The following is a 23587-nucleotide window of genomic DNA, read 5'->3' as shown; positions in this document are numbered from 1 at the left end:
TATATCATATGTAAGGGGGGCTGGCTCCTGTGTGTCTTTATACTTAAAGATACATGACAAGATATGTCCTCTGTTTCCCTCTCTCTTCATACTGCAGATTTTCCATGCCAACGCTGATGCCACGGAGGTGGTCCTCAATCGGATCCCACAGCCGGTCCTTGCCCGCTTCGTACGAATCAGACCTCAGACATGGAAGAACGGCATTGCACTGCGGTTCGAGCTTTACGGCTGTCAGATCACGGGTAAGGAAGATGAGGCTTTTTCTGTTTCTCAGATTTGTTTTTTGTTTTTTGTTTTTTTCTTCTTTTGGTGAGTATTCTCATGAGACTCGCTCCTGTGAAAACACAGCAGCCGTCCTGCCAAGTTTTATACCAGTCATATACTGGCTTTTACACTGGGTCAGAAGGTGGGGCAGCGTAAAAATAACTCCCTATGAAAATATTTCCTGGAAAAGAACACCAAAATATGAAAGGATCTTTTCTCCTTCCTCATTTATATAATCTAATGATGAACAATTCAGTTATTCGTCCATCCAATGCTCCTATTCATACTTTCTCTCCTTTCCCCCCTTGTGTTCCTCCCTTTTCCACACGCATGAACACACCCACTCTCATGTGCTCTCACACTTTTGCCCTTACTTTCATATACATATCCTCCTTCTCTGTCACCCACATCACAAACACACACACACACACACACACACACACACACACACACAAAGAAACACACTCAGTCCTAATAGAATAACACTAGAGTGTGATGTGTGGGTGATAACATCAGAGAGTAACAGGCTCTCAGCTTTCATCTGCAGCCCTTGCAAACAAACACAATTTCAACCAGCATAATCAGCTCAATACTATAAATAGATAAAACTTAATTAGACTGTCTGTGTTTTGTGTGTGCGTGTATGTGCGTGTGTGTGTTTTGTGCGTGTGTGTGTTACAGAAATGGTAAAAGAGAGAGTTTCAATCCATTTGAGTGTATGTGTGTCCCAGCTCCACTGTATCATTATTAGGTTAGGGCCTCTCTCTGCAGCTATCGTAGTGGCCATTGAGAGGGACAGATATGCTCTTATCTGGGAGGGCTATTTCAGCACCCACACAAATCACAATCACACCAAAACAATATGATACTGTGTGTGTCTGTGTGTGTTCGTGATAGAGAGAAACAGAGAGAGCAAGTTAAAGGCACATTGATGTGGTATATATCAGGTATCTTTGCCTGTGTTCTTTTCTATGACATTATATATCACATTACTTTTCCCATTCTCTCAGCATCAAGAGCCCATTCAACACTTTGTTCTTTTCTCTCTTCCTGTTTTCCTGGGTATGTGCCATCTCTGCTACCTTGTAATGTCTGCAATACATCCCGGGCCTGAGGAAAACACTTTTAAAATATGCAAACTAAAAAAAAAAGATTGGTTTGCTTTTTTTTGAGAAGGGCGGCAGACTTTGTTACTTTAGAGGTAAACAGGGAGAAAACAAACTGCCCTGTTTGCAGGTTCGGTAAAATATGTCTATAACCTGCAGAGGAAACTTTATCACGAAACATACCTGCTATAATGGCCGTGCAGTATCATTTCTGTTTCCTTCCCTCCACACAGACACAACGACAAGCGCACACAAGAACACACCACCGGGGGGAATATGATAATGCCCTACGCAGTCCTATAAAGGCAGACATAAAGCAGTCAGTCATGACATGTCATTAACTTAAATCACACTTTTATGTCTCTCGCTCTACTTTTCCTCACCCTCTGCCTATCCCTCTTCAATGCCGCCCTGGTTTTTCTTCCTCTTCACGCCTTCTTTTCCTCCATCCTTCCATTGCCTTTGCTGACCGCTGCCTTCCTACTTTTTTTTTCTCCTTCTTTCTCATTTTCTCCTCTCCATCCCTTCCCTTAAATCCTCCCCATCGCTGCCTCATTCAGCTCGTCCTCCCTCCATCCCTCTCCCTCTTAATCGCATTCTGCTTCAGCTGTGCAACACCTATCAATCATTTCTTTTTGGCACCTTTATCATTTTTCTCACCAGGCTTGCGTTGTGCATGTGTAAGGGCCAGGTAGTTGCTCAGTGGTGTACTTTACAGCTTTTGTAAGACCCTGTTATCAGGAGAAGCACAGTGGGAGTGTGTATGCCCGTGTGTGGGCTGAACATCAAGAGGGAGCGTATTTCAACTTGTGTGAGTGAGAGACCTTGACTATCCGACTACTATGTGCAGTATATACAGTACAGCATGTGTATCTTTAAGGGCTTTCATGCTGGTGTGTGATATCTAGCTATTTCTGTTGCTGTGATCTGCAGAGATATCCTCATCGACTCCCACTGCACCCACGCATTAACGCGCCTGCTGGAGCGCAACAGCTCTCGAAACAGATGCAAAAATAAGAAACATAGAATAAACAAAACAATAATAGAATTTAAATATGGCTAATCTGTTTTCATGTCTGGCGTAGAGCTTGAGGGGTCTCATCAGGCATGACTATAGCTGTTGTTGTTTACGCTTATTTGCCACAGTGAAGTTGCTCCGTTAAACATTCATCTCCACAAAGACCCAAAGAATGTCGCCATCAATCACAGTCACCTTTCACTGTCAGTCAGTGCTCTCTCTCTCTCTCTCTCTCTCTCTCACACTTTGTTCACTTGCACCTGTCTTTATCTTTTTAACCCTCTCTAATCACCTGCTCCCTTTTAGTTTCTTTTTCGCCTCCTTGTCCTTTACACCTTTTATCGTGCGCATTCCTCTTCTTGTTTCTCCTCTTTCTCTTTTCCTCCCATAATGTTTTCACCCTCTTCATTTTCTAACAGAACTGGTCACTTTTTTTCTGTTTCCCTTTGTTTTTCATCATTATTCATGGCAATACCACATTTCCATGCTTGTTAGACTAAGACACATTTGTCAGTGTAATAAACAGTGGCCCTTTGATCTGCAAGATGCTTTCATTTAGTTCTTCCATTTGGGTGTTGTCTGGCTCAATTCCCCATGAAGAATCCTTTTTGGTAGCTTGGTTAAAGTTATGCATCAAGTTCGCAGCAGCAGGAAGGAAAAATAATGAAATAGGCCGATGGAAGGCAACTCAGAGGCGCTGCGGAGTGAAACACACCAGTCGTTTTTTAACAATTCGTGTCACAATGGCACACGAGTCTTTGCTTCAATATGAGATCAAACGCTGACACCAAATTATTTCTAAACTAAAAGTCACATTCATTTGTAAAAGCATTTTACCAATGCAGTAACCTCAACTAGATAGAGGATGCTGCAAACAGAAGAAGATGTCGGACTGTGTCCTCTCATTTAGAGAAAATCCAATAGCCTTTAAAGAATCATTACAGCATGTATCGACCTGTTAGTGTCAAATTACTCTAAATTTTCATCACTCCAGACCGTTTTTAAAGCAGTTTTTCGATTGAATATCTACCTCGCTGGCAGCTTCTAATTTCATTTCACATTTTCATTTCACAGATGGAGATATAAAATCCATCACAGTAAACATTTGGTTAACTTTTTTTGTCAATCTTAAATTATCACTTTGTGGTAATGCAGTTGCATGCAGAGGTTACTAAAAATCTTTGTTGTTGACAGAGCTTCTTATTCTGCATTGTGCAAAGCTCGGTCAACCATCAAACGTTTAGTGTGAGAAATGATCAAATTCATATTATTCTGCAAACATTTCTTGAATTAGTGTTTCTGACAGCTGCAGACTATCAAAGTTTGGGGAGGAGAGGAATTTATTCCAAATGCCCCCTGCTTGAAACTGTTACACAATAAAGTAACAGTCATTCCAGTTGCACTTTGTGTTATTTTATAGCAAGGTTTAAAATCAAACATTTAACACTTACAAATTGCCTGGTGGTAATTATTTATATCCCTCTTTTGTTTGTCCCCTGTTCAGATGCTCCCTGCTCAGAACTGCAAGGCATGCTATCTGGACTGCTGCCTGACTCCCAGATTTCTGCGTCCTCCATGAGGGACATCCACGGCTCTATGGGGGCAGCCAGGCTGGTGGCCAGTCGATCAGGCTGGTTTCCCAACCCAACGCAACCCATAGCTGGAGAAGAGTGGCTTCAGGTATGTCATTGTATGAGTGGTCTTATTTTTAACAATACATGAAAGGCTCTCCACAACTAGATGTTTGTTCTGTCTGTCTGTGTTGTAGGTGGACCTTGGTGTGCCAAAGACAGTGCGTGGCATTATTACTCAGGGTGCAAGAGGGCTGGAGGGCAGCACCAGCGCTGAGAACAGAGCATTTGTCAGGAAGTACAAACTGGCTCACAGCTTGACCGGCAAAGACTGGACCTACATCACTGACAGCAAGACTGGATTGGCTAAGGTAAAGGGAGGTGAACACAGACCCACAGACAAAATCTCTCTTTGGCACATACATATGTCCTCTCCTCGCTCAGACTGTCACTGTCAGTTCTCCCTCATTTGTAGTTTATTTATAGCTGTCTTTCAACGCCATCCATCTCCACTCTCCCTTTCTTTCCCTGCATCTTTGCGTCTGTCTCATTCTCTTTTAACTTTGTCATTTTTAGCAAAAAAAAAAAAAGCTATTTTATTACAGCCTCATCTCTGATAATAATTCAGTTTAATCACCTCACTGCTCATTCTTCCTGCCTCTGCCTTTGCTTCTCTGCAGTTCCTCTGTACTCTCCCTCTCTGGTTTTCTGTGCCTCTCATCCACTCGTTCACTCCTCCTCTATTTGTCTCTCATGGGTGTTAATTAAAAATGTCTTTCCGGCATCACTACTCAGCACTGCTGGCAGTCTAACACACCGAGAGACAGAGCACTTTAAACTGAGTTCTGCTTTCTGAGACTCGTCTTAAAATGCTTTAATAGTACTACTGAGTGCTTGGATTTTCTCCTGATGCTAAAATCCTGTTCTCCCTCATCTGCCTGTCTTTTTAAATGAGCATCTTGGGAAATTTTTCATATGTTTATTTATTATTTTTTTATTCCAGAGTGAAGACACAATTCAATTAATGACACCAATACTATAACATTTACTACATACAACTTATATTTTTGAAAGGTTTGGTGCAGTGTTGTCAGTTTTCAGCCAACAGTAAATATTTTTGCTAGAGGCTGTTGCAAACCAGCTTTAAAAAAGAATATCAAAGGAGGCACAATTTGGTGTTATTTTCGCGATGTCATACTGTGCTCAGAGACAATGTTGATTACGAGTGCTATAGAAAGACAATGTGATTGTTTGTTTATTGTTTTATAATGGGATCAAATCATATTGCTTAGTGCATACATTCTGAAATCTGTCCAATGAATCAAAATTCATTACTCATTGTTAAATATAAACACATACTGTTGAATGTCATCCTGCAGTGTAGCTAACAACACAGATGTGGCATTGGATAGTTTTGAGTGCACACAGCTGAACTCAGAAATGTTGAAATTGGCAGGTCAACCTCTCTAAAACTGGAAGGGAAATGTTTTATCCTTACTTTGTTCCTTGTAAAATGAACATGCCGTTGCCTCCCCCCCCCCATCCCTCACCCCTTAAGATTTTTGAAGGCAACAGCAACTATGATACCCCAGAGTTGCGGAGGTTCGACGAAATAGTGGCCCAGTACATCCGAGTCTTTCCTGAGAGGTGGTCACCTGCTGGGATCGGCATGAGGATGGAGGTCCTCGGCTGTGACCTGCCTGGTGAGAATACACACACACACACACACACACACACACACACACACACACACACACACATATTTATGATAAGAGAATGCTGCAGACAGAAACAAACATGTGTAACAGAAACTACTGTCATGCACGTAGCACTAAAGACTACGATCTTGCAGGAGTGAATGCTTGTGTACACACATACAGACTAAATGCACAATGATGAACACAGTTCAGTGTCAGTTCCCTGCTTTTGTATATGAACCTGCACATGACTGATATGTATGACCTACACATTAAAAAACACACTCCGCAAGTGCAATTAAGATATATTATCCATCAGCTAGGATCCAGTACAATCTTAAAGTAATGAGTATGTCATTATAATGATAGAATATTATATATTATAACATATATAAAACATATTATCCATTAATACAAACAAGTCATTAGTGACTTAAACGTGCTGTATAAAACACTTCATTAATCTTTTTGTTACATCTAATGAGAGTGTTTGGTTGTGGATTTGTGTGTGTGTGTGTGTGTGTGTGTGTGTGTGTGTGTGCTATTGTATTTTTATCTGCCATAGTGTATACCAATAGACTGTATGCAGAGTGCGATTGGATGTGTGTGTACGTATACACACGTGCGCTGTAGAAGTGAAGTGGTGGGTGAAGTTAATCATCTTGCTCTATAGGAGATTTGCTACATGTCTGGACAGGGATTAACATGTCTAGGTCATGGGACTTTTACTAATAGTAGCCAGCTGTGTAGCTAAACTATATTGTGTTCACAGCCTATTATGTTAATAACTTGTTGCTAGTGTTTTATTAAAGAGATTGACACGCACAAAAGACTGACCATTTGCTCTAAGGAGTAACTAATGTGCACCATTTGTCTATATATTACCTTTTTGAGTAATTACATGTATTAAACTATGTTATAAATGCTTGTAATCCATAGTGAGCAAATTTCTGTACATTTATTACTGAACTTGATCAATAATGATGTGCTACCTACTTGTTTCCTAACACAAAACGAGGTATATAAAAAACCAGCTGTTGCTAAGGTTGATAATTTATATTCCAAAAACTTAAACCCCAGTTACTGTCGTAGCGATAACAACATAATTAGACTTATGAGCAGTAACTGTTCTAAGGTCTAATTATGTTGTCTAATCAGAACTCTATATCATGTTGTAAATTATATTTTAATGGCCAAGGTACTCTCCTCCCCTCTACTTTCCTCTCTCCTTCATGTGGCATCAGATCTTACAGCTTTAGTCAGGTTGTGACATGTGGCAGGTGAAGACAAGAACAGGAAATGACACGTACCTGTTCCCAGTGGACACAAAATGGGCTATTGCCTGCATCTGATGGCTAGATCTCTATGTGTGTGTGTGTGTGTGTGTGTGTGTGTGTGTGTGTGTGTGTGACAGAGAAAGAGAGAGCCTAAAGGGAACGATACATCCTAGATGTGTCAGTTCTAGCCAGGAGGCTCGTGATGATGGGGAGATGGGACATTCTTTGTGAACAGGTTTTAACAGGTTACTGTGGATATATTAGACATAAGATCCAAACACAACACAGATTTATAGTTAAGCTTTGACACAGCTGTTATTTTGAAGAACAAGTGTATATTTTAATTACTTAACAGGGGAACACAGAGGGTGGTATCAGTGGATGAACTGTGAAACCACTAGTGAAACTAAATAATTATATTATTATAATTATTATTCTGTGTACGTGACTATTAAAACAGAACATCTTTACAGTTTCCTCATTAAACTGTGTGATTTTTACTCTAACCTCTCTCACAGTTGACACCGTCCTTAATTAGAGGACAGGAAAGATGATTCTGTTTTCCATTGTTCAGTGTTATTGTCAATAAGCAGAGTGTACAGTAAAATGAAGCACACAAAAGTGAAACATAGAGCTGGAAATAAAAAACAAAGCTGATTATCTTGCTTGTGCAAGCTGTACATCAAGTGATATCATTCAAAAACAGTCCAGTCGTGATGATTAGAACCTGTGTGTCTCCTCTAGTAAGACTTTATTCTGTCCCTGCACATTACTCGTTATTGTGCCTAATGACATCATGAACATTATGTCTGCAGCTATCATCTCCATGATCACAGTACGGCTCAACCTTTTGGCTATGGGAGTTTCACTGATTGTCTGTTGCTCTTGCTGTCCATGTCTGCACACCAGATGTTTGCCTTCTGGATGTAAAGCGCGCGGTAGACGTGATAGCGCTTTACTCCCACTTCACATGATCGCCACAGCAACCGCTCCCGCTACCATCCTCAGTACCACACACAACTGAACACAGATATAATCTTAGTTGCTTAGAGCAAGTTGATTCAATTTCACTTTGTCTGGTTTTTAATTGTCTCCACGCTAGGTGACGTTAGGATAATAACACTGAAAAACGCATGATCTCACCAGCTACACAGTCACAGAGATTTTGCTGGTGCTATAAATGAAAACAATAAAACAGGAAAGCACATCTGACTGGAGACAAAACACAGTGTTTCTCTACATAGTTTAGTGTGTGTGTGCGCGCGTGTGTGTTGAGTTGTAACGAACAATAAAATATTCAACAGAGTGCATCAGCTTCAGTCCACTGAGCACAGCTGTTTACACATAAGTCACCGGCACACAACAAAATGCACAGTGGACCACTCCTATAAAGTCAGACACACACACACACACACACACAGACTCACAGGAATAGCAATGGTTAGGAGGAAAGATTTAAAGTCATCTCAGAAAAGACTTAACAACACCTCGGCATTTCATTCAGATGAAACACTTTCCATTCGTCTAAACAGGAAGCCCAAACAATGGCTCAAGCCCTGACTTTTTTTTTTATGAAACGCAATAAAAATAAAGTCACTTAATGTCTCTTTAAATTTGGATTGCAGGAGTTCATTAGTTTATACAGTCAAGCCACAATCCTCCTGTTCCAGCATTGCTAAGGAAGTAAAGGAGTGCTTTAATGAATTGATGACTAAATGAGAAGAGACAGCCATATATAGCAATCACATGTTTGCTGACACACTCACAAACACACACACATATGGGGCCGGTCTGCAGTGGATGCAGCAGGAGTAGCCTTTCTATTATTCAGTGGTTTGTTTCAGACCTCTGCGCTCTCTCTTTTTTTTTTTTTTTTATTCTCCGGAGCTTGGAAAGAACATCTACTGGTGACAGCCACAGTCATGCATGGGTCACTGATGAATTTTATCGGGACTATTAGAATTGGATTTTGATGAAGACAGCCTGTATGTAGGCTGCTTCCTGCCAGCTGCTGTCACAAAGAACAAAGCGAGACCATTTGAAATGTGTGACATCATGACATTGATGTAATAAATGTATCATTTACATCAATATTTAGTCCTCGAAATTACTACACACTATAAATCGTTTAGCTTTGCAGTATGTTGTGTTGCTTAAGACTAATGCATACAAACGCAGGGACTACAACATGATGAATTCACTAAATATAACAAACTCACAAAGAAATTGCTTTCCCATTACTGCCCCTGTATTGTTGTCATATTTTATCTGACCTGGCTGCTGGGCTGTAAAACAATTTCCTCACATGGGAGAGACAATCTCAGCATCCAATTACAATGAAGACATTTGAAATTACCGATCGTGGGTTCTCGGAGGATACACAGTAATGTAGTTTAGCATCTCATTATTGTGCAACCTTTGGTGCAAAAACAGAAACAAAAGCCAGATTATTATTACAGGACTGACTCTAATCGTTCACGCCGGCTTTGGAGGCAACATGTAATTTAGGTGTTGTAACCCTGACTATTGGATGTGAACTGAGAGCTGCCAAGCTGCCAGTTTGGTTCATGTTTGAAATGACTGAGCTATCACAACATCTGCTATGCTCTCATCTCTTTCACTCCACACCTAGTTGTTGGCAGGCGGGTAAGCACATATGTACATACACACACGCCACCTGTTTGGCATAAAGACGAGGGTTTGTTCTTAGTTGGGTAAATACAGTACACACTCAGTTTCGGATCTCCAGTGAAATCTACAGTACTGTGGGTGGGGTAGCAGAAGACACTGAGGAACGCAGATACACAGAGAGAAAGCAGCTTTGTCTTCATTCGTCTGCCGTTACTCTCTGGATCATAGGTCCTCACGCCTCGTGAAATCTGGTCGCTACTGCCAAGCGGATTCTGTCAGAAATGTATATGTCTTTCTGCGGTGTCCCAGCAAAACCACAATGATTAACTCGGTAGGGGCGCTACAGTTAGTAGACTACATCCTTCATGCGTCATGGCTGGTTTCTGCTTACTTTAAAAAAGAAAGATTCTGTGTTTTGGTAATTATGTCAAAGAGTTTGGACGCAACACTGGCTGTGTGTCAGCTTGAATCTCTGTACAGCCTCAGGAAGAAAGTCAGCAACTACTGAAACTAGGGATTTTTAAGCAAACGTAGTCAGTGCCCAGTTGAAAACAACAGTAGGTTTATGACTTATGTTGCAATAAGTGGCAGCGTGTGATAGTCACGTACACTACCTGTGTTTGTCATTTGTTGTCTCTGGAAATCAAACATACTCAAACGCACATAGTAACAGTGGCACCCCGGAGGGGAACGTTGTTTAGACTGCTTGTTCGAGAACATTCTAGAGGTGTTCCGCTGTTCCAGGTTTCCAGCCAGGGGTACAGGTTTAGCCAAGTGTGTGTGAGTGTGTGTCCAACACTGCTGATCACTTTCACATGTGAGCTGCGGCTCCAGTCCAGGCACTGTCATGTGATCGGTGGGATGTGTCCTTAGTTACACCCACTCATGTCTTCCCGCTGCCCCTCGTTCTCCCGTCTTTCCTCTCTCCTCGCTCCGCAGAGATCAATGCAATTAGAAAAACACATTTACCAACAAGGAAAACAACACATTTTGAAAAGCAGCGAATACACTTATTACATTCCAGAGGAGTGTAGCATTTTCTCAAATTACTTTTTTAGCGAGCTGAAGCTTACGACACGCTGGTCGTGGCTGTTTGATTATATCATTATTTTTATTTTAGAAAGTCGTAAGGACATGACCCTGTACTCTTATTCAAACAGGTATAAACACATTATAAACAATGAAAAATAATGTTAGAGGGGGAGGTGGAGTGTGCATATGTTTGTGTTTGCCTCTGACTCTCTCTCCCTATCAGAAGAATGTAATCACTCCTGTCTCTTGCCAAGGCTCCCGACAACTCGTCTCTCTTTGTCTTTTCTCCCCTCACCTATCACATTCATACAGATTTAAGGAGAAACAAAGCTGTTGCCAATGCTAGTATAACTTTTAGAAACCCCCTGTTAACATTAAGTGTTTCATGACGTTACAACCAAGCAAGATTATGAAACAGTTGAGGGACTGCAACATATCCAAATACGGCTGGGTGAACTTTTGGGATATGTGTTTTTGATGAGGTACTAGAGTCTGAGAGACAAGAAAAGAACAGCACTATACTGCAGGTTTCAGTGCCAGTCAAGTGCCTGAAAATCAAACACACGCCTCAAGATGTTATTTTAAACCATATGTCTTGCTGACTTTAATGGTCACGTTAAGTTTCTTTTCCTTCTCGTCCTCTTTGAGATAAACACTGAGGATTGGGCACAGGTTCATTGTGGACGCTTGTGTTTTTAGGACATTTTGGGATGGGCAGTGTATGTCCCTGTGTGCAAAACAATTGTGGTCCTCTTGGTGTCCTCCTCTCCAGCGAACTTAATGGCACACTTAGCTTAATGAGTTTTGTCACACTTGAATGAATTTCCTCTGTAACTGACTACAGTTCACTGATGTACTCAGCCAATCACTGCGAGCAGCTTCTTTTTCAGCATCTCAGTTGTTGTCGCACTTAGGTTGACACTTGAGGCTATAATTACAATCACATACCTTGTGGTGCTTTGTTGCACAATGTGCTAACGAGCAATTCACCGTCAATAGTTTCCCGACATAAAGAGCGTCTGCAGCTCGTGGCTCTGCCTTTCAGCCACACTTTATGTTCTATTATGGCTTTTTAAACCACAATCATGTTCTTAATCCTTCACCATCAGTACATTTCACTGGGTTACAGAAGCTATCTTTCCCTGTCTAGACATTCAAACTTGTGGTCCAGTGCAGCACTTATCTATAAACTTAGACATTATAACTGGCTCACTGTACAATGGGCTAATTAGTCATTTTGGGCTGGAAAGAGTTTCCTGCTGGAGAGAACTCGTCTCCCACCCACTAGTCTACTGAAGAGGGAGTCATAATTAGTCTAACATTAGTCAAGCTACATACAAATCAAACCTGCACTTTTGGTTTCTAAGTACGGTTGTCTGATTTGCCATTCAGATCCCTGCTACGAATTTCCTTTACTTCTCATTTGATGGCATATTTAACAGCTCTGTTCTTGGTTGGGCTTTAACTAAAATTACCTTAACTTACTACTTTCCAAGTTTTCTTTAACAAAGAGCTTGTTTTTCCTTTCCACCACATTTATGTAGCTTTTCTTTCAAAGTCGGGAGTAAAATGGTGTGTAGTAATAATGTATAATCTCTGTTTTTTAACAGGAAATTCTGCTTACAGAGAACAAATACCTGTTGCAAACGGCTTATCCATAGCTAATGGTTATTTAGGCTAATGGGAAAGAGTCATTATTCTACTCGCACACACATTCACAGTGTGTCTTTCAGTCATTCAGTCAGTCACAGTCATTAGATAAAGGAAATCCCCCCACACACATGCACCATGTCACCAATAACTCGAATAGTGGCATCCTCCCTCTTTTCAAGACACACACATAAACACACACACACGCATGCACTCATACTGTGTCAGTAGTCATTATTTAGGCTGACAGAGGTAGATTTATACCCAGAGCTCTTTCCATAATTGAACAGTTTTCGTCTCTCTGTTTCTGCTTCGCCCTGCTCAGTCAGCAGCTTTACAATGAGCCCTGGGGCCTATGACAGTGTCTTGTATGTGGTATGTGTGTGTGTGTGTGTGACGGAGAGACAGAGGGTCATGTAACCAGTGTTCACCATGACCCATCTGCAAAATTCAGAGGTAAAGAGTCACACGGACTAACTGTGACCAACTAAACAAGCTGAAGCTTCAGTCCAAGTAAAAGAAAAGTTGCCTGTGAATGCTAATTCAAAATTATAGTTTTTTTGTATAACAAATAGGAAATATGAAGATTATATAGTCATTTATTTCTATTTTTTTACTGACCTTTACACATGGGATGGCGCAAATGACCTTAATGGAGGAAAAGATGAGGAGAAAGGTGGATGATAAAGAGCATGAGGAAGGAGGAAAGAAGAGCAGGGGACATGCAGGAGGGCAAATTGAATTAGACAAGTGGAGAAGAGATGGAGATGGGCGTGGGAGGTTGACAGGAGCTGTGTGTGGTCACTAATTAGGAAAGTGGTGGTGAGAGGTGGAAGGGGTTATTTTCCCTTCTCCATCTTTCTCCGTCATTTGCCCCCTCCTCTCCATACGTCGGGCTAATTACAGTGGTAAAGGGCACCAAATTAAAACAGCTTAATGTCAGCAGGTGGGAACTACTTATCTAATGTTAATATCTACCTCTGTGCGTGAACTTGTGTGTGTGTATGTGTTTGAATAGCAGTAAAAGGACACTCTGTTTGGGCTTACATAATCATTCTGCATACTTTTACTGTGAGTAGACTTTGTAAACAACTTCATAAAGTTATGCACACAAACAATACACATTAGAGGAATGGATGAACTAGATGCTGCAGTGAACTCAAAGCTATTAACAAAGGCTAGCACAGGTTAAGAGTTCACACTAAACAAGACACACGTAGATCACTGTGCAAGTCACGGAAACCTCTAGAACGACCAAACAAACAGTAAATCAACAGTGGTCTCAGATTTACTGAGCGAACGGTTGGAATAGACACAAAATAACACCAGGCAGAGCTACGGCACAGAGAGAAGCACTGAAGGGTTGACAGGAAAGCAAGAGATCGCAGGAAAAGAGCAAGAGAAAGAAACACAGTCTTAACAAACAGAAAGAAAGAGCTGCGGGCAGACAAGAGAAAAGGATGAGGAGAAATCTAAATATCCCTCAGGGGGAGATGACAGAAGGAGAGCGAGAGAGAAGAGTTATGGAGAAGAAAATTGCGGTTGTGGTAAAACAGAAACAACACTAGATAGGGTTTCACTTCTATGGCGGAGAGACAGGGAAAAGGAGAGATCGACTTCAAGTGTGTGTGTGTGTGTGTGTGTGTGTTTGAGTGTGTAAAAAGAGCTTTTTGCGGTGATGGTGGTTTCGCAAAGCAGAACCGAATCTGGTCGGATTTATTGTGACAAATGACAGAGAAGATAGAAAGATGGAGGGAATGTACAGAGCAGAAGGGTCGATGAGGGAGGGAAGACAAACAAGACAATGTGGGGGGACTGGCAGAAAATAAAAGAAACTAAGACGTAACTTCTGAGAATAATTTGGTGAGAGGTTTGTGGTATCGGCCGTGTGCTGTGCACCCGGGACGGTCTCCTATTCCCTTCCATCAACATATAGACACTAACACTAACACTGTGTACTGCATACTTACACCGGTATGTGTGAGAGGGAGCTGGTAAAGCATTCAGGGCCATTTAGGGGATCTTAACCAACAGTAGAAAACTGCTTATTAAGACCAGAAGGTCCTAGAGGTTATATAGACATACCTCACTGCTGACGTGTGTGTGTGTGTGTGTGTGTGCGTCTGTTTGATCTATCATACACTAGTTCCACACTGCTGTGAGCCAAGGTCAGTTTGAGTGCAGCATCTATCATCACAGCATTGTGTATGTATGTGTGTGTGTGTGTGTGTAAGGAGAGCGAGCGTGCCAACCTGCAGTGGATAAAATGAGTAGTTGGGTACAGTCCTCAGCTGAGTGCCAGCTCACTGCGTCAGCTCGCTCTGTCACCGTCTGAACCGTGATAATAATGCAGTAATACACACAACAATACACAGTGTGAGTGTACAAACATCATTAGTTACTGTAGAATGTCTAAATCCCGCTTTCTTCAAACGTCTCAGAAGCACAGTTCAAATATTACAGTTTGACTTATGTGCTTTGAAGCAGCTGTGGAACAAATTGTGAATATTTAAAACAAAGACTTAGATTTGGGTAATTTGAGTATTGTCTGTATATATCAGACAGTTGGAGTGTGTTATAACATAATTCAATAAGGTTACCTCCTGACAGTGCAGTGTGGCATGTGAAGGAATTTCTGTCGTCTCCTTCTGACTTTTTCTGTTTTCTACCTGTTGACAGAAACCTCCACTGTACCTGACACCGTGACCCCCACACTGCCCAGAGTGCAACAGACAACCGCTGCAATGAGATCTGGTAAACACACACACACACGATCTGTGGAGTCACTCATGCAGACGTCTTGTATTTCCGCCCTGTCTCTCGTCCACACACACATCGGGACGCTCCTAAGGGTCAAACTCATGATGTCACTGTGCACCACAGGGCCTGTGGGCTTTAAAGTCAGTACGATTCGAGAGTCCCACAGGAAGTTCTGTATGAGTGAAAATAAGCTCTCACAGCCAGAAGATCTACAAACACACACACACACACACACATTGTGAATGTGCCTTCACAGCTACTATACTTTAAGGTCTTTCTGTCCGTTTGATTTCTACATACACGCTGCTTTTCGAATCCTCTGTCTGCCACATCCTCTCTGCACATAATTGATCTTTTGCTCTAATATTTAGATTCAGTGGGATTTACTGAGATGTCACATTACACAAACACTATTCCCAGAACCTCAAAAACACAATGGGAAGCTTTCTTCAAGCACTATCAAAATAAAGAGGAGGCTGCCATTATGGCATCAAGTCTCATAAAAGGAGCGTGATAAATAAAAAAGGTTTAAATTTGACATGTTGGTTAAATCAGTCTGAATTTGCCAAAAACCTGATAATTAGTTGTATCTATCGTAAGTCACAACACACATTCATTATCAAATGTCATGAATTGCTATCTAAATCACGCTTTCTCTCATTTGCAGCCACCACTCCGTCCCTGTCTGCTGTATGCGACTTTGAGCAGAGCTTGTGCGGCTGGTCAGCTGATCCCCAGTCAGGTGTGAGCTGGTCGCTGCACACGGCCAGCAGCAGCTCAACTGGACAAGGCACACATGGAACGAGACAGGATCTGGTGCTGGGATCAGACCGTGAGTACTGGTTTTAATTTGGATATCACACTGCACAGACTTCCCAACCCCTGCTCTGTCCAGCCGACATTTGGATCTTTCCAAAACTGCTCGGGAGCCATGAGATGTCATTTCTGGTCAGGGCTTCTCCTCTAATTAAACCTCCAAACTTTCCCAAAACACCATGTTCCCATTAGGAGCTCCTTCAGCTCTCATCTTTCTGAGCGTTCTTCGTTTCAGGATATTTCTCATTTTTTAAACACTGAAAAAGAAGCATCATCACGTTGAGATGTTTAACCTTCCTCAGCATTCTCAAACTAATTAAGAGCAAAGCACTTGTCCTCTGGTGGAATATTACAGATCCCAGTGCTGGGAGGAACCTCTGACAGCAACAATGATGCAAGGATTTCACTCTGATTTGCTAAAAGTGTGTGTACGACAACTTCATTGGAGTTTTCTTTTTCAGTTTTTCACTTCCTCTAACCTAGTTTGTTACTCTATTGCCTGTTCTCTGTCTTTTTCTCTTTTTAGCATCTTTACTACATAAGTTCTCGTTCTAATCCTCACCATGTTTTGCTTATTTCACATTACAGTATGCTAAGTTAAGTTCTGTATTTTCACGTCCTTCACACTTTAGTCTCGCTCCGTCCCTGTGATCACCTCTTTCTCTACCACCGTTTCCCTCAGTGGTACTTGCCTTTTTCCCACATCTGTCCATCTTTAATAAGACAGCAGGACGCTGTTTTATCCATTACATACACACTCACATTCACTGCCTCCTCATATCCTCTATCACACACACACTCGCATACTTTCTGCACGGTACTTACGCACCCTCGAGGCACACACACATTTCCAAGAGCAGTCAGATACTGTAAGTCAGATGATGGCTTTGACATAAGTGCTGCCTTAGCTCTTCATCTCTCCCCGAGGCTCCACACTCACACGCGCACAAACTAATACACACTACTCAAGGTGGGACTGTCTGTGGATTAAACACTCGAAGTGTGTGGGTTTCTTTCCTACACACACACACACACACACACACACGAACACACACGACCTTGCCACAGAGCAAGGTTTTCTATCTGTTGAATCCATCCAGTTTATGGTCCACTGAGCAGCTCCTTCATAAACAGACAGGGCCGTGACAAAAGGCAAGGCTCTACATCACACTGCTGCATGGGTGAGGATGTGTAATGTGTGTGTGTGTGCCTGCAAACACGTGAATGCATGCAAGGGTGTTTCACTGTGTGTAATTGACTTAGCAGCATCCCTGTCTCCGTGTTAGACAGCAACATGACATTAAGTCTTGTTCTACAGCAACATTAGTGCGGCACCCTGTCTGGAAGCTGTCTCGATATGCAAATCAAATCCCCAGCTCTTGTCATCGAAAGCCCTTTTAGGATTTTAAGAGAAAAACTCTGACCCAAGCTGAGCTCCCAAGATATTCTTTTGATCTCAGACAGGGTGAGGGGGAAATTGTTCACCCTGTGGAGATTTTTATCGAAATAAATTCTTCACACAAACGGTTGTTGGAAGTGGTTTAGGAATAAGGAGGGATTTAAACTGACAGCATACTATCATTTTAAAATATCTAATGATTTAGCGATCAGCTGTGTTGATTAGATCCATAAGATATTATCCGGTTTTCCTCTGTGATCACATTTCACAGCCCCCTGGCTTCTTATCACACCTGAACCAAAAGCATTTGCCATTTTCCTCAAGGTTTATGCTCTAATATAACGCATTTCCAAATGTGGAAAAAGTGATTATAGCAATTTCAGGATATTGTTTTGAGCCACAGTTTGGAAGCAGTAGCTTTAATGAAACAGCTGGATCCTGTATGATTTATTGTCACGATTAAGAACAAAGAATGTCAGAAAAGACCTAAATTTGTTGTAAACTCAAACTTGGGATAGAAGCACATCCACATCCACACACACCGAGCATCTTCAGTACACTTGTAGTGAAACACTTCAAACTAACATGAAAAAAATGCAGTTGCCATGAGCTCATGTATACACACAAGGTACTTATATTACACACACACACACACACACACAATGACTGACAGATGAACTCACAAACCAACGCACGGATATAAACATAAACAAAGATACCTACAGATGAACTAACACTCATACCAACAGACACCAACATGCAGAGAGACACACACACATTTCCCTCCCTCAGAGCCAATTCTGCATCCCTGCCTTTCCCTCCCATGGAGAGTTGTTAATTAATTCCCTCCCTTTGTACATTTGCCAAGATCAAACGCGAAGAGACAGAAAAACACTGCAACTTTCTCTAACTGTACTTAATGAGCAACGGCAATTTAGGTCCCTGTTTTCATTGCCTCCGAGTGCAGAAACAGAGTTACCTCAACCTAAATCCATTATTCATAAAGCGTGATGTGCTTTAGATACATAGATAGATAGATAGATAGATACATAGATAGATAGATACATAGAAAGATAGATAGATAGATAGATAGATAGATATACAGATATTTGCTGTATATGCTCTCTGTTCTTCTTGCGTCCCTTCTTCTCCTCTTTCTTCTTCTCTTTGTGTCTCTTTGTCGATAAAAAGACTATTTGCAGCTCCAGCGAAGCTTTTACTCTCCGGCCATAATAAACAAACTAGACAAACAGCCAAACACAGCACCAGGCTAATGATTATGGTCCTGTTTGGCGTGTGGAGACACTCCGGCACTACCTTTCTTTCTCTCCCTCGTCTCTGTCATGTCTGCTCATTCTTTCCCTCACTCATCTCCTCTCTCCCTTTACCTCTTTTGCTTTCTGTTAATCTCTCTATCCAGTCTTTGTGCTGAGGGGAATTAATAAAAAAATTGATAGCGCGGGCATGCATGCAGGAAGGACAAGCACACACAAATACACAAATAGAGTCCACATGCACAGGCATCTTGACTGCACTGTGGCTATGCTGACTAAGTAGCACCATCAGGGAGAGCAACAGAATGAGATCTCAGCATTCAGAATGATTAAGGCTGTTTAGCAGAGTTGTGCGCGCGCACGTGTGTGTGTGTGTGTGTGTGTGTGTACTGTTTACACGTGTTCATTTGTATCCATAGCCATTTGTGGTCGTGATGAAATGGCAGCCTCATTTGTGGTTAAGCCTCATACCACAGAATTATGGTGGTAATGGCTTAACAACCACATCCTGCTGCACTGCTGCATTACTACATAATACTGTATGTTGGGCCTGTTTCAGTGGCAAGGAGTGAACCTGCCTTCTGCAGCAGCTCTGTCACGAATCAGAAAATGCATTGAAATGGATAGTTTTTATAAATAAGATGCAAAAAAGCACGCGGAAAACAATGATATTTACTCCGTCCTATACCTCCTGATCAAATAAAAAGAGAGGTGATGTGTTTATTTTAAAGGAAGTCAGAATTAATGCACAGTATAGCTCTGATCCTGCAACAACCACACAGTCATGTAGCACCACTTCTCTGTCCTGTCCTCCAGATTTCTCAGGGAACTACCTCCACCTGGATGCAGGAGCCCACACCCAGCGCAAGAGAGCTCGCCTTCTGAGCCCTGAGGTGGGACCGGAGCAAGGCCCGCTCTGCCTCATCTTCTACTATGAGATTCAGGGAGAGGCGCAAGGGAGCCTGAGGGTCCTGCTGAGGGACAATGAACAGGAGGAGACACTGCTATGGGCGCTTAAAGGAGACCAGGGACCCCACTGGAGGGAGGGCCGCACCATCCTGCCTCAAAGCCCCAAAGAGTATCAGGCAAGTGTTTCCAGGGAAACACCCATTTATGCTACTACAGCTCCTACAGTGGGTCTTTTACACTTATCATGACACCTCCCTTTATGTTAGAGACAGAAACTAACACTATGTCTATCTGTGTCTCTCTCTCTCTCTCATTTAGGTGGTGTTTGAGGGATTCTTTGATCACCCAACCAGAGGCCACATCAGAATAGACAACATCCACATGAGCAACAGCATGCCGTTGGAGCAGTGCACACGTAAGTCCCAGACCCTGTGTCGCTACCTGTCTGCCCATTTATTAATATGTCAGTCAGTCTGTTTTGTTATCGGAGTCCCTCTTCCTCACACTACACTGTTTATGCTATGTTTTCACTAGAGACCAGATGAGAGGGAGGGAAGGGGGAAAAAAACCCTCATGTTTACACACACACACACACACACACACACACACACAAAAGAAAAAGAAAGTAGGCCACAAATGGCTTTTGGGCCTAGATTCTAATCTATCTTTCATTATATCTCCCTTTCTCTGTCTCCTTCAGTGTTTTCTGATAGCACCTCACCCTACCCTACCTTTGATTCTTTGCATTCTTTCTTACTGCCTCACTTTCAGTCTCTCTCACTTACATTTTCCATCTTTACCACAATCCTTCCTTCAATCATTTTGAAATGTCGTTGAACCAGTGTCATTAAACACGTTTGTGCGTTATTGCTTCAAAAAGAGGCGTGTAGTTATCTTATGATTAAAATGCTTAAGAAACTCTTTTCCACCTATCAAGTATTGGTTTTTCAGTTATATAACCATTAGAATTACTTTTTTATTAACAGAAACTGCAGACTTGCATTGGTTTGAAACAGGCTAGACACAGGATTAGGTTTTAATTCCTTCATATTAGCTTGTTTTATAAAGATCATACCTTCTCACACACACACACACACACAGTCATGTTTCCATCACTTCAGAGGACATTACCTTCGCTTCAATTAATTTCCTGGAAACAGACCCTAACCATAATCATAACTAAGTCCTAGCCTAACCCCAGACTTTGGCCTAACAAAGAGTCTGATGTATTTCAGATTTAGTTCACTTGCTCTTTTAATGTTAGAAATCTTTCTATGTGTAAAATGTGATGTATCTTAGATTACACTGATCATCCAATAGGAGGGGGGCTACAGTCAGTCTAAGGCATCTGTATAGCAGTGGAGCTTCTTATCTGCGATGACAAATTTACTCTTGTTTTTTACACTTTTCCTTCAAATGTCTTCACAATTTTCTTTTGATATTATTTCCTTGCTATCTATTCACACCCTCACTCAGTCCTTATCCACTACTTGTAATTACATGCTCTCTTGTTTCCCTGTTACTTTTCCATCTTCCCTCTCCCTCTCACTTTCATAATAGATGTCACATCCTCCAGCAAATAATAAACAGCAGTAAATTTCAGTCCCTGTTCCCATGACCCTGTAGCTTACCTCCGCCCTTCCTTCCTATTCTTCCATTTTCCTTCCCTTCACCCTGCTCCTCACTGCTTTCACCCCATCTTCTCCATCTCCTTCTCCCCTGTGTATGTCTCACCTCAGGAAAAGAAAGAAATAAAAGAGAGTGGAGAGCCAACAAAATAAAGAATAATCACAGCAGGAAAGAGAGATGCACAATGAATAAGTAAAAAGGAAAAAGTGAGGAGAGAGGATGCGCTTCCTCTCATCTAAAACCTGTCAGATCACTCTTTTGTCTTCCCCTCTTTATATTTGCTCCATTTTGTAAAAATGACTGTGTTCCAGGAAGATTAATGGACCTGTGGACCTTTATACCGTCTCACAACTCAATAAATCTTAATCGAGTTTCTCAAAAAGGAGTAAAACACTGCACAAATGCTCAAATGCACAGACGTACAGTTGTATAATATCTATACAACCATCAAATTATGCTAAAGTAGAGAGGAATCGAGCAAATGGCTACACTGGGATTTAATAAACAGATTTAGCAATAACAAATAAAGCCTAGAGAATACATTTATATTCATATCTGATCCTTTTGGTTTAGCACAGGTCAGAGTGGTCATTCAGTTTCACTCTGTGAACACAGACCTGTGCATTTCCTGCTGATATGACAAGGTGCTGCTTACGAAGCATCATCAATAACATTTCTTTTTTCTCTCTCTCTCTTTTCCAGAGCCTCTACCTGCCTTAACTCCTGGCATAACCAGTAAGTTCTTCTTCCTGTTCAGTTTGTACTTCCTGTGCCAAATGTCTGTGCTTCTTGCTTGTTGCTAAGCTCAGCTCGCAGCACTGCACCGGCCCTGAGTAACTCTTTGAAAGCATCACAACAGGTTACGTGTCGATTCTACCCCTGAGCTGCAGTACGACCTTTGCGAACGAGTCTGAATAGGACTTCTTAATGCGTAACTACATGTTTCTGAATTTGAAAACATCATGTAGGATTTTCATTTATGGATTTTGGTATGTGAACAAAACAAGACAATGAAGGTGACGTTGTTGCAACTTGATGGAATGGATCCTCTGCATTGTTCCAGCATGACTCCCTGCATGCTGGGCTGATACTTCTGATGATGTAGTTTGATCTCGTAACAACATCAAATGAAATGCAGCATTGCAACAGAGTAGCATCCACGTATATTTGTACATGCCATAGACTGCTTCAAGTCATTAATGATGTGCAACGAGGTGTGTGTGGGATCTGTCACTGGTGTACAGTTCTCACCGTATGAGCGTGGTCATGTGCAACTGTACCTGTAGTTTGCAGAGACCCACAGCAAATGAGTGAAACAGTGTCGATTCGCAGTGGCTCACATGCCGTCACACGTCAGCTTAAAGTGAAGTGACATTATGTGAAGGTTAAAATCGGGACGTCATTCTTCTTTTTGGTCTTTTTCTCTCATACGTGAAGAAATGGAAAGAACTGTTCTTAACTTTTACTTTGTCAGTCCAACCCTCACTACTTTCTCATTGTAGAGAGCCGCAGTCTCGCTCTTTATCCATTACTCCATCCTGATTTGTTTGTCTCTCTCTCTCACTCTGTATTCAGCACCATACAAGGAGTCTCTCCTCTTCTGTCTCTTTCCCTCTTCTTGTTTCCCTCTGCTTCTCTCACTCCTTCCTCTTCTCTGCTCCTCTACTTCCATCTATTTTTGCTCATCATTTCTTTCCTTTGTTTTAAATTTTGCTTTTCTTTGTCTTCTCCTCCCAAAAAGTATGTGCCCGACCGAATGAAATGCAGAGTTGATCACCATCCAACGTCCTCTTTATTTCTCCCTCATCCTGAAATAGGCCAGTCTGAAAGCAGATAAAAGGGGCTTAGGCAGATTATGCTACTGGATCTCTTGTTTTCAAAGCCTGGGTTAGGACCTGAAACTCAGGCTGCTTTTGTTTAGACACACACAAAATGACATTGGCTTTTTTGATATGTAACTGAGAAGTATAAAAAGACTTTTACACACTTCAGTTAGTTTTTTTTGTGCTTCATTTTTCATTTATAATATGTACTATGGGTGTAGATAACAATGTATGTTTGAGGCTAAAACTGGAGCACACAGCTTTTTCTTACCTTAAGTGTAGGAAATCAAATTCCCGAAGCTGGAGGATAGATCACAAGAATAACCACTTTATGGTTAATGCATTTTTACTCTTTCTGTGTTATTAGATAATGTTATTGTAACTAAACCAGTCAAGTGTGGCGGTAGACTGAGAAACGTCATGTTACGTGTTTAAATTAGTCCCTTGTGTGTGTCTGAGTGTGAACGTGTTCCTAGTGTGCAAATAGATCAAACGCATTCTTTGAATATCGTCAGGAACTTGAGTGGCCCTGGGGTTTTGTGTTGCCACACTTCAGCTCAGTAAAATGTTAAATATGATTCCCGAGAGCCAAACTCAATAAAACTGCATTTTGAGTTGATCTAACGTCTGTAGGTTTGTTAGACTGTTGGATGCTGAACTGTATCACATGACAACAGTGTCACTTCTAACACACAGTGTGTTGTCTTGAGGCTGAGCCCTTTGGGACACCT

At 41.6% G+C, this 23587-nt stretch overlaps 1 protein-coding gene across 1 annotated transcript in view; it reads left to right on the top strand.

Annotated features, from left to right (window-relative positions):
• LOC113172857 (neuropilin-2-like) overlaps positions 1-23587 on the top strand; it is a 58512-nt gene that overhangs the window by 21824 nt on the left and 13101 nt on the right. The window contains exons 7-15 of the mRNA XM_026375886.2: positions 98-242; positions 3893-4068; positions 4157-4330; positions 5518-5662; positions 14926-15000; positions 15674-15838; positions 19312-19580; positions 19723-19819; positions 21736-21768. Coding sequence (XP_026231671.1) covers positions 98-242; positions 3893-4068; positions 4157-4330; positions 5518-5662; positions 14926-15000; positions 15674-15838; positions 19312-19580; positions 19723-19819; positions 21736-21768 — 1279 coding nt within the window. The remainder of the gene's footprint in view (positions 1-97; positions 243-3892; positions 4069-4156; positions 4331-5517; positions 5663-14925; positions 15001-15673; positions 15839-19311; positions 19581-19722; positions 19820-21735; positions 21769-23587) is intronic.

Source organism: Anabas testudineus, chromosome 21 (genome assembly GCF_900324465.2).
Source record: "Anabas testudineus chromosome 21, fAnaTes1.2, whole genome shotgun sequence".
Classification (NCBI taxonomy): domain Eukaryota; kingdom Metazoa; phylum Chordata; class Actinopteri; order Anabantiformes; family Anabantidae; genus Anabas; species Anabas testudineus.
This window is presented reverse-complemented; position numbering and strand designations above follow the sequence as displayed.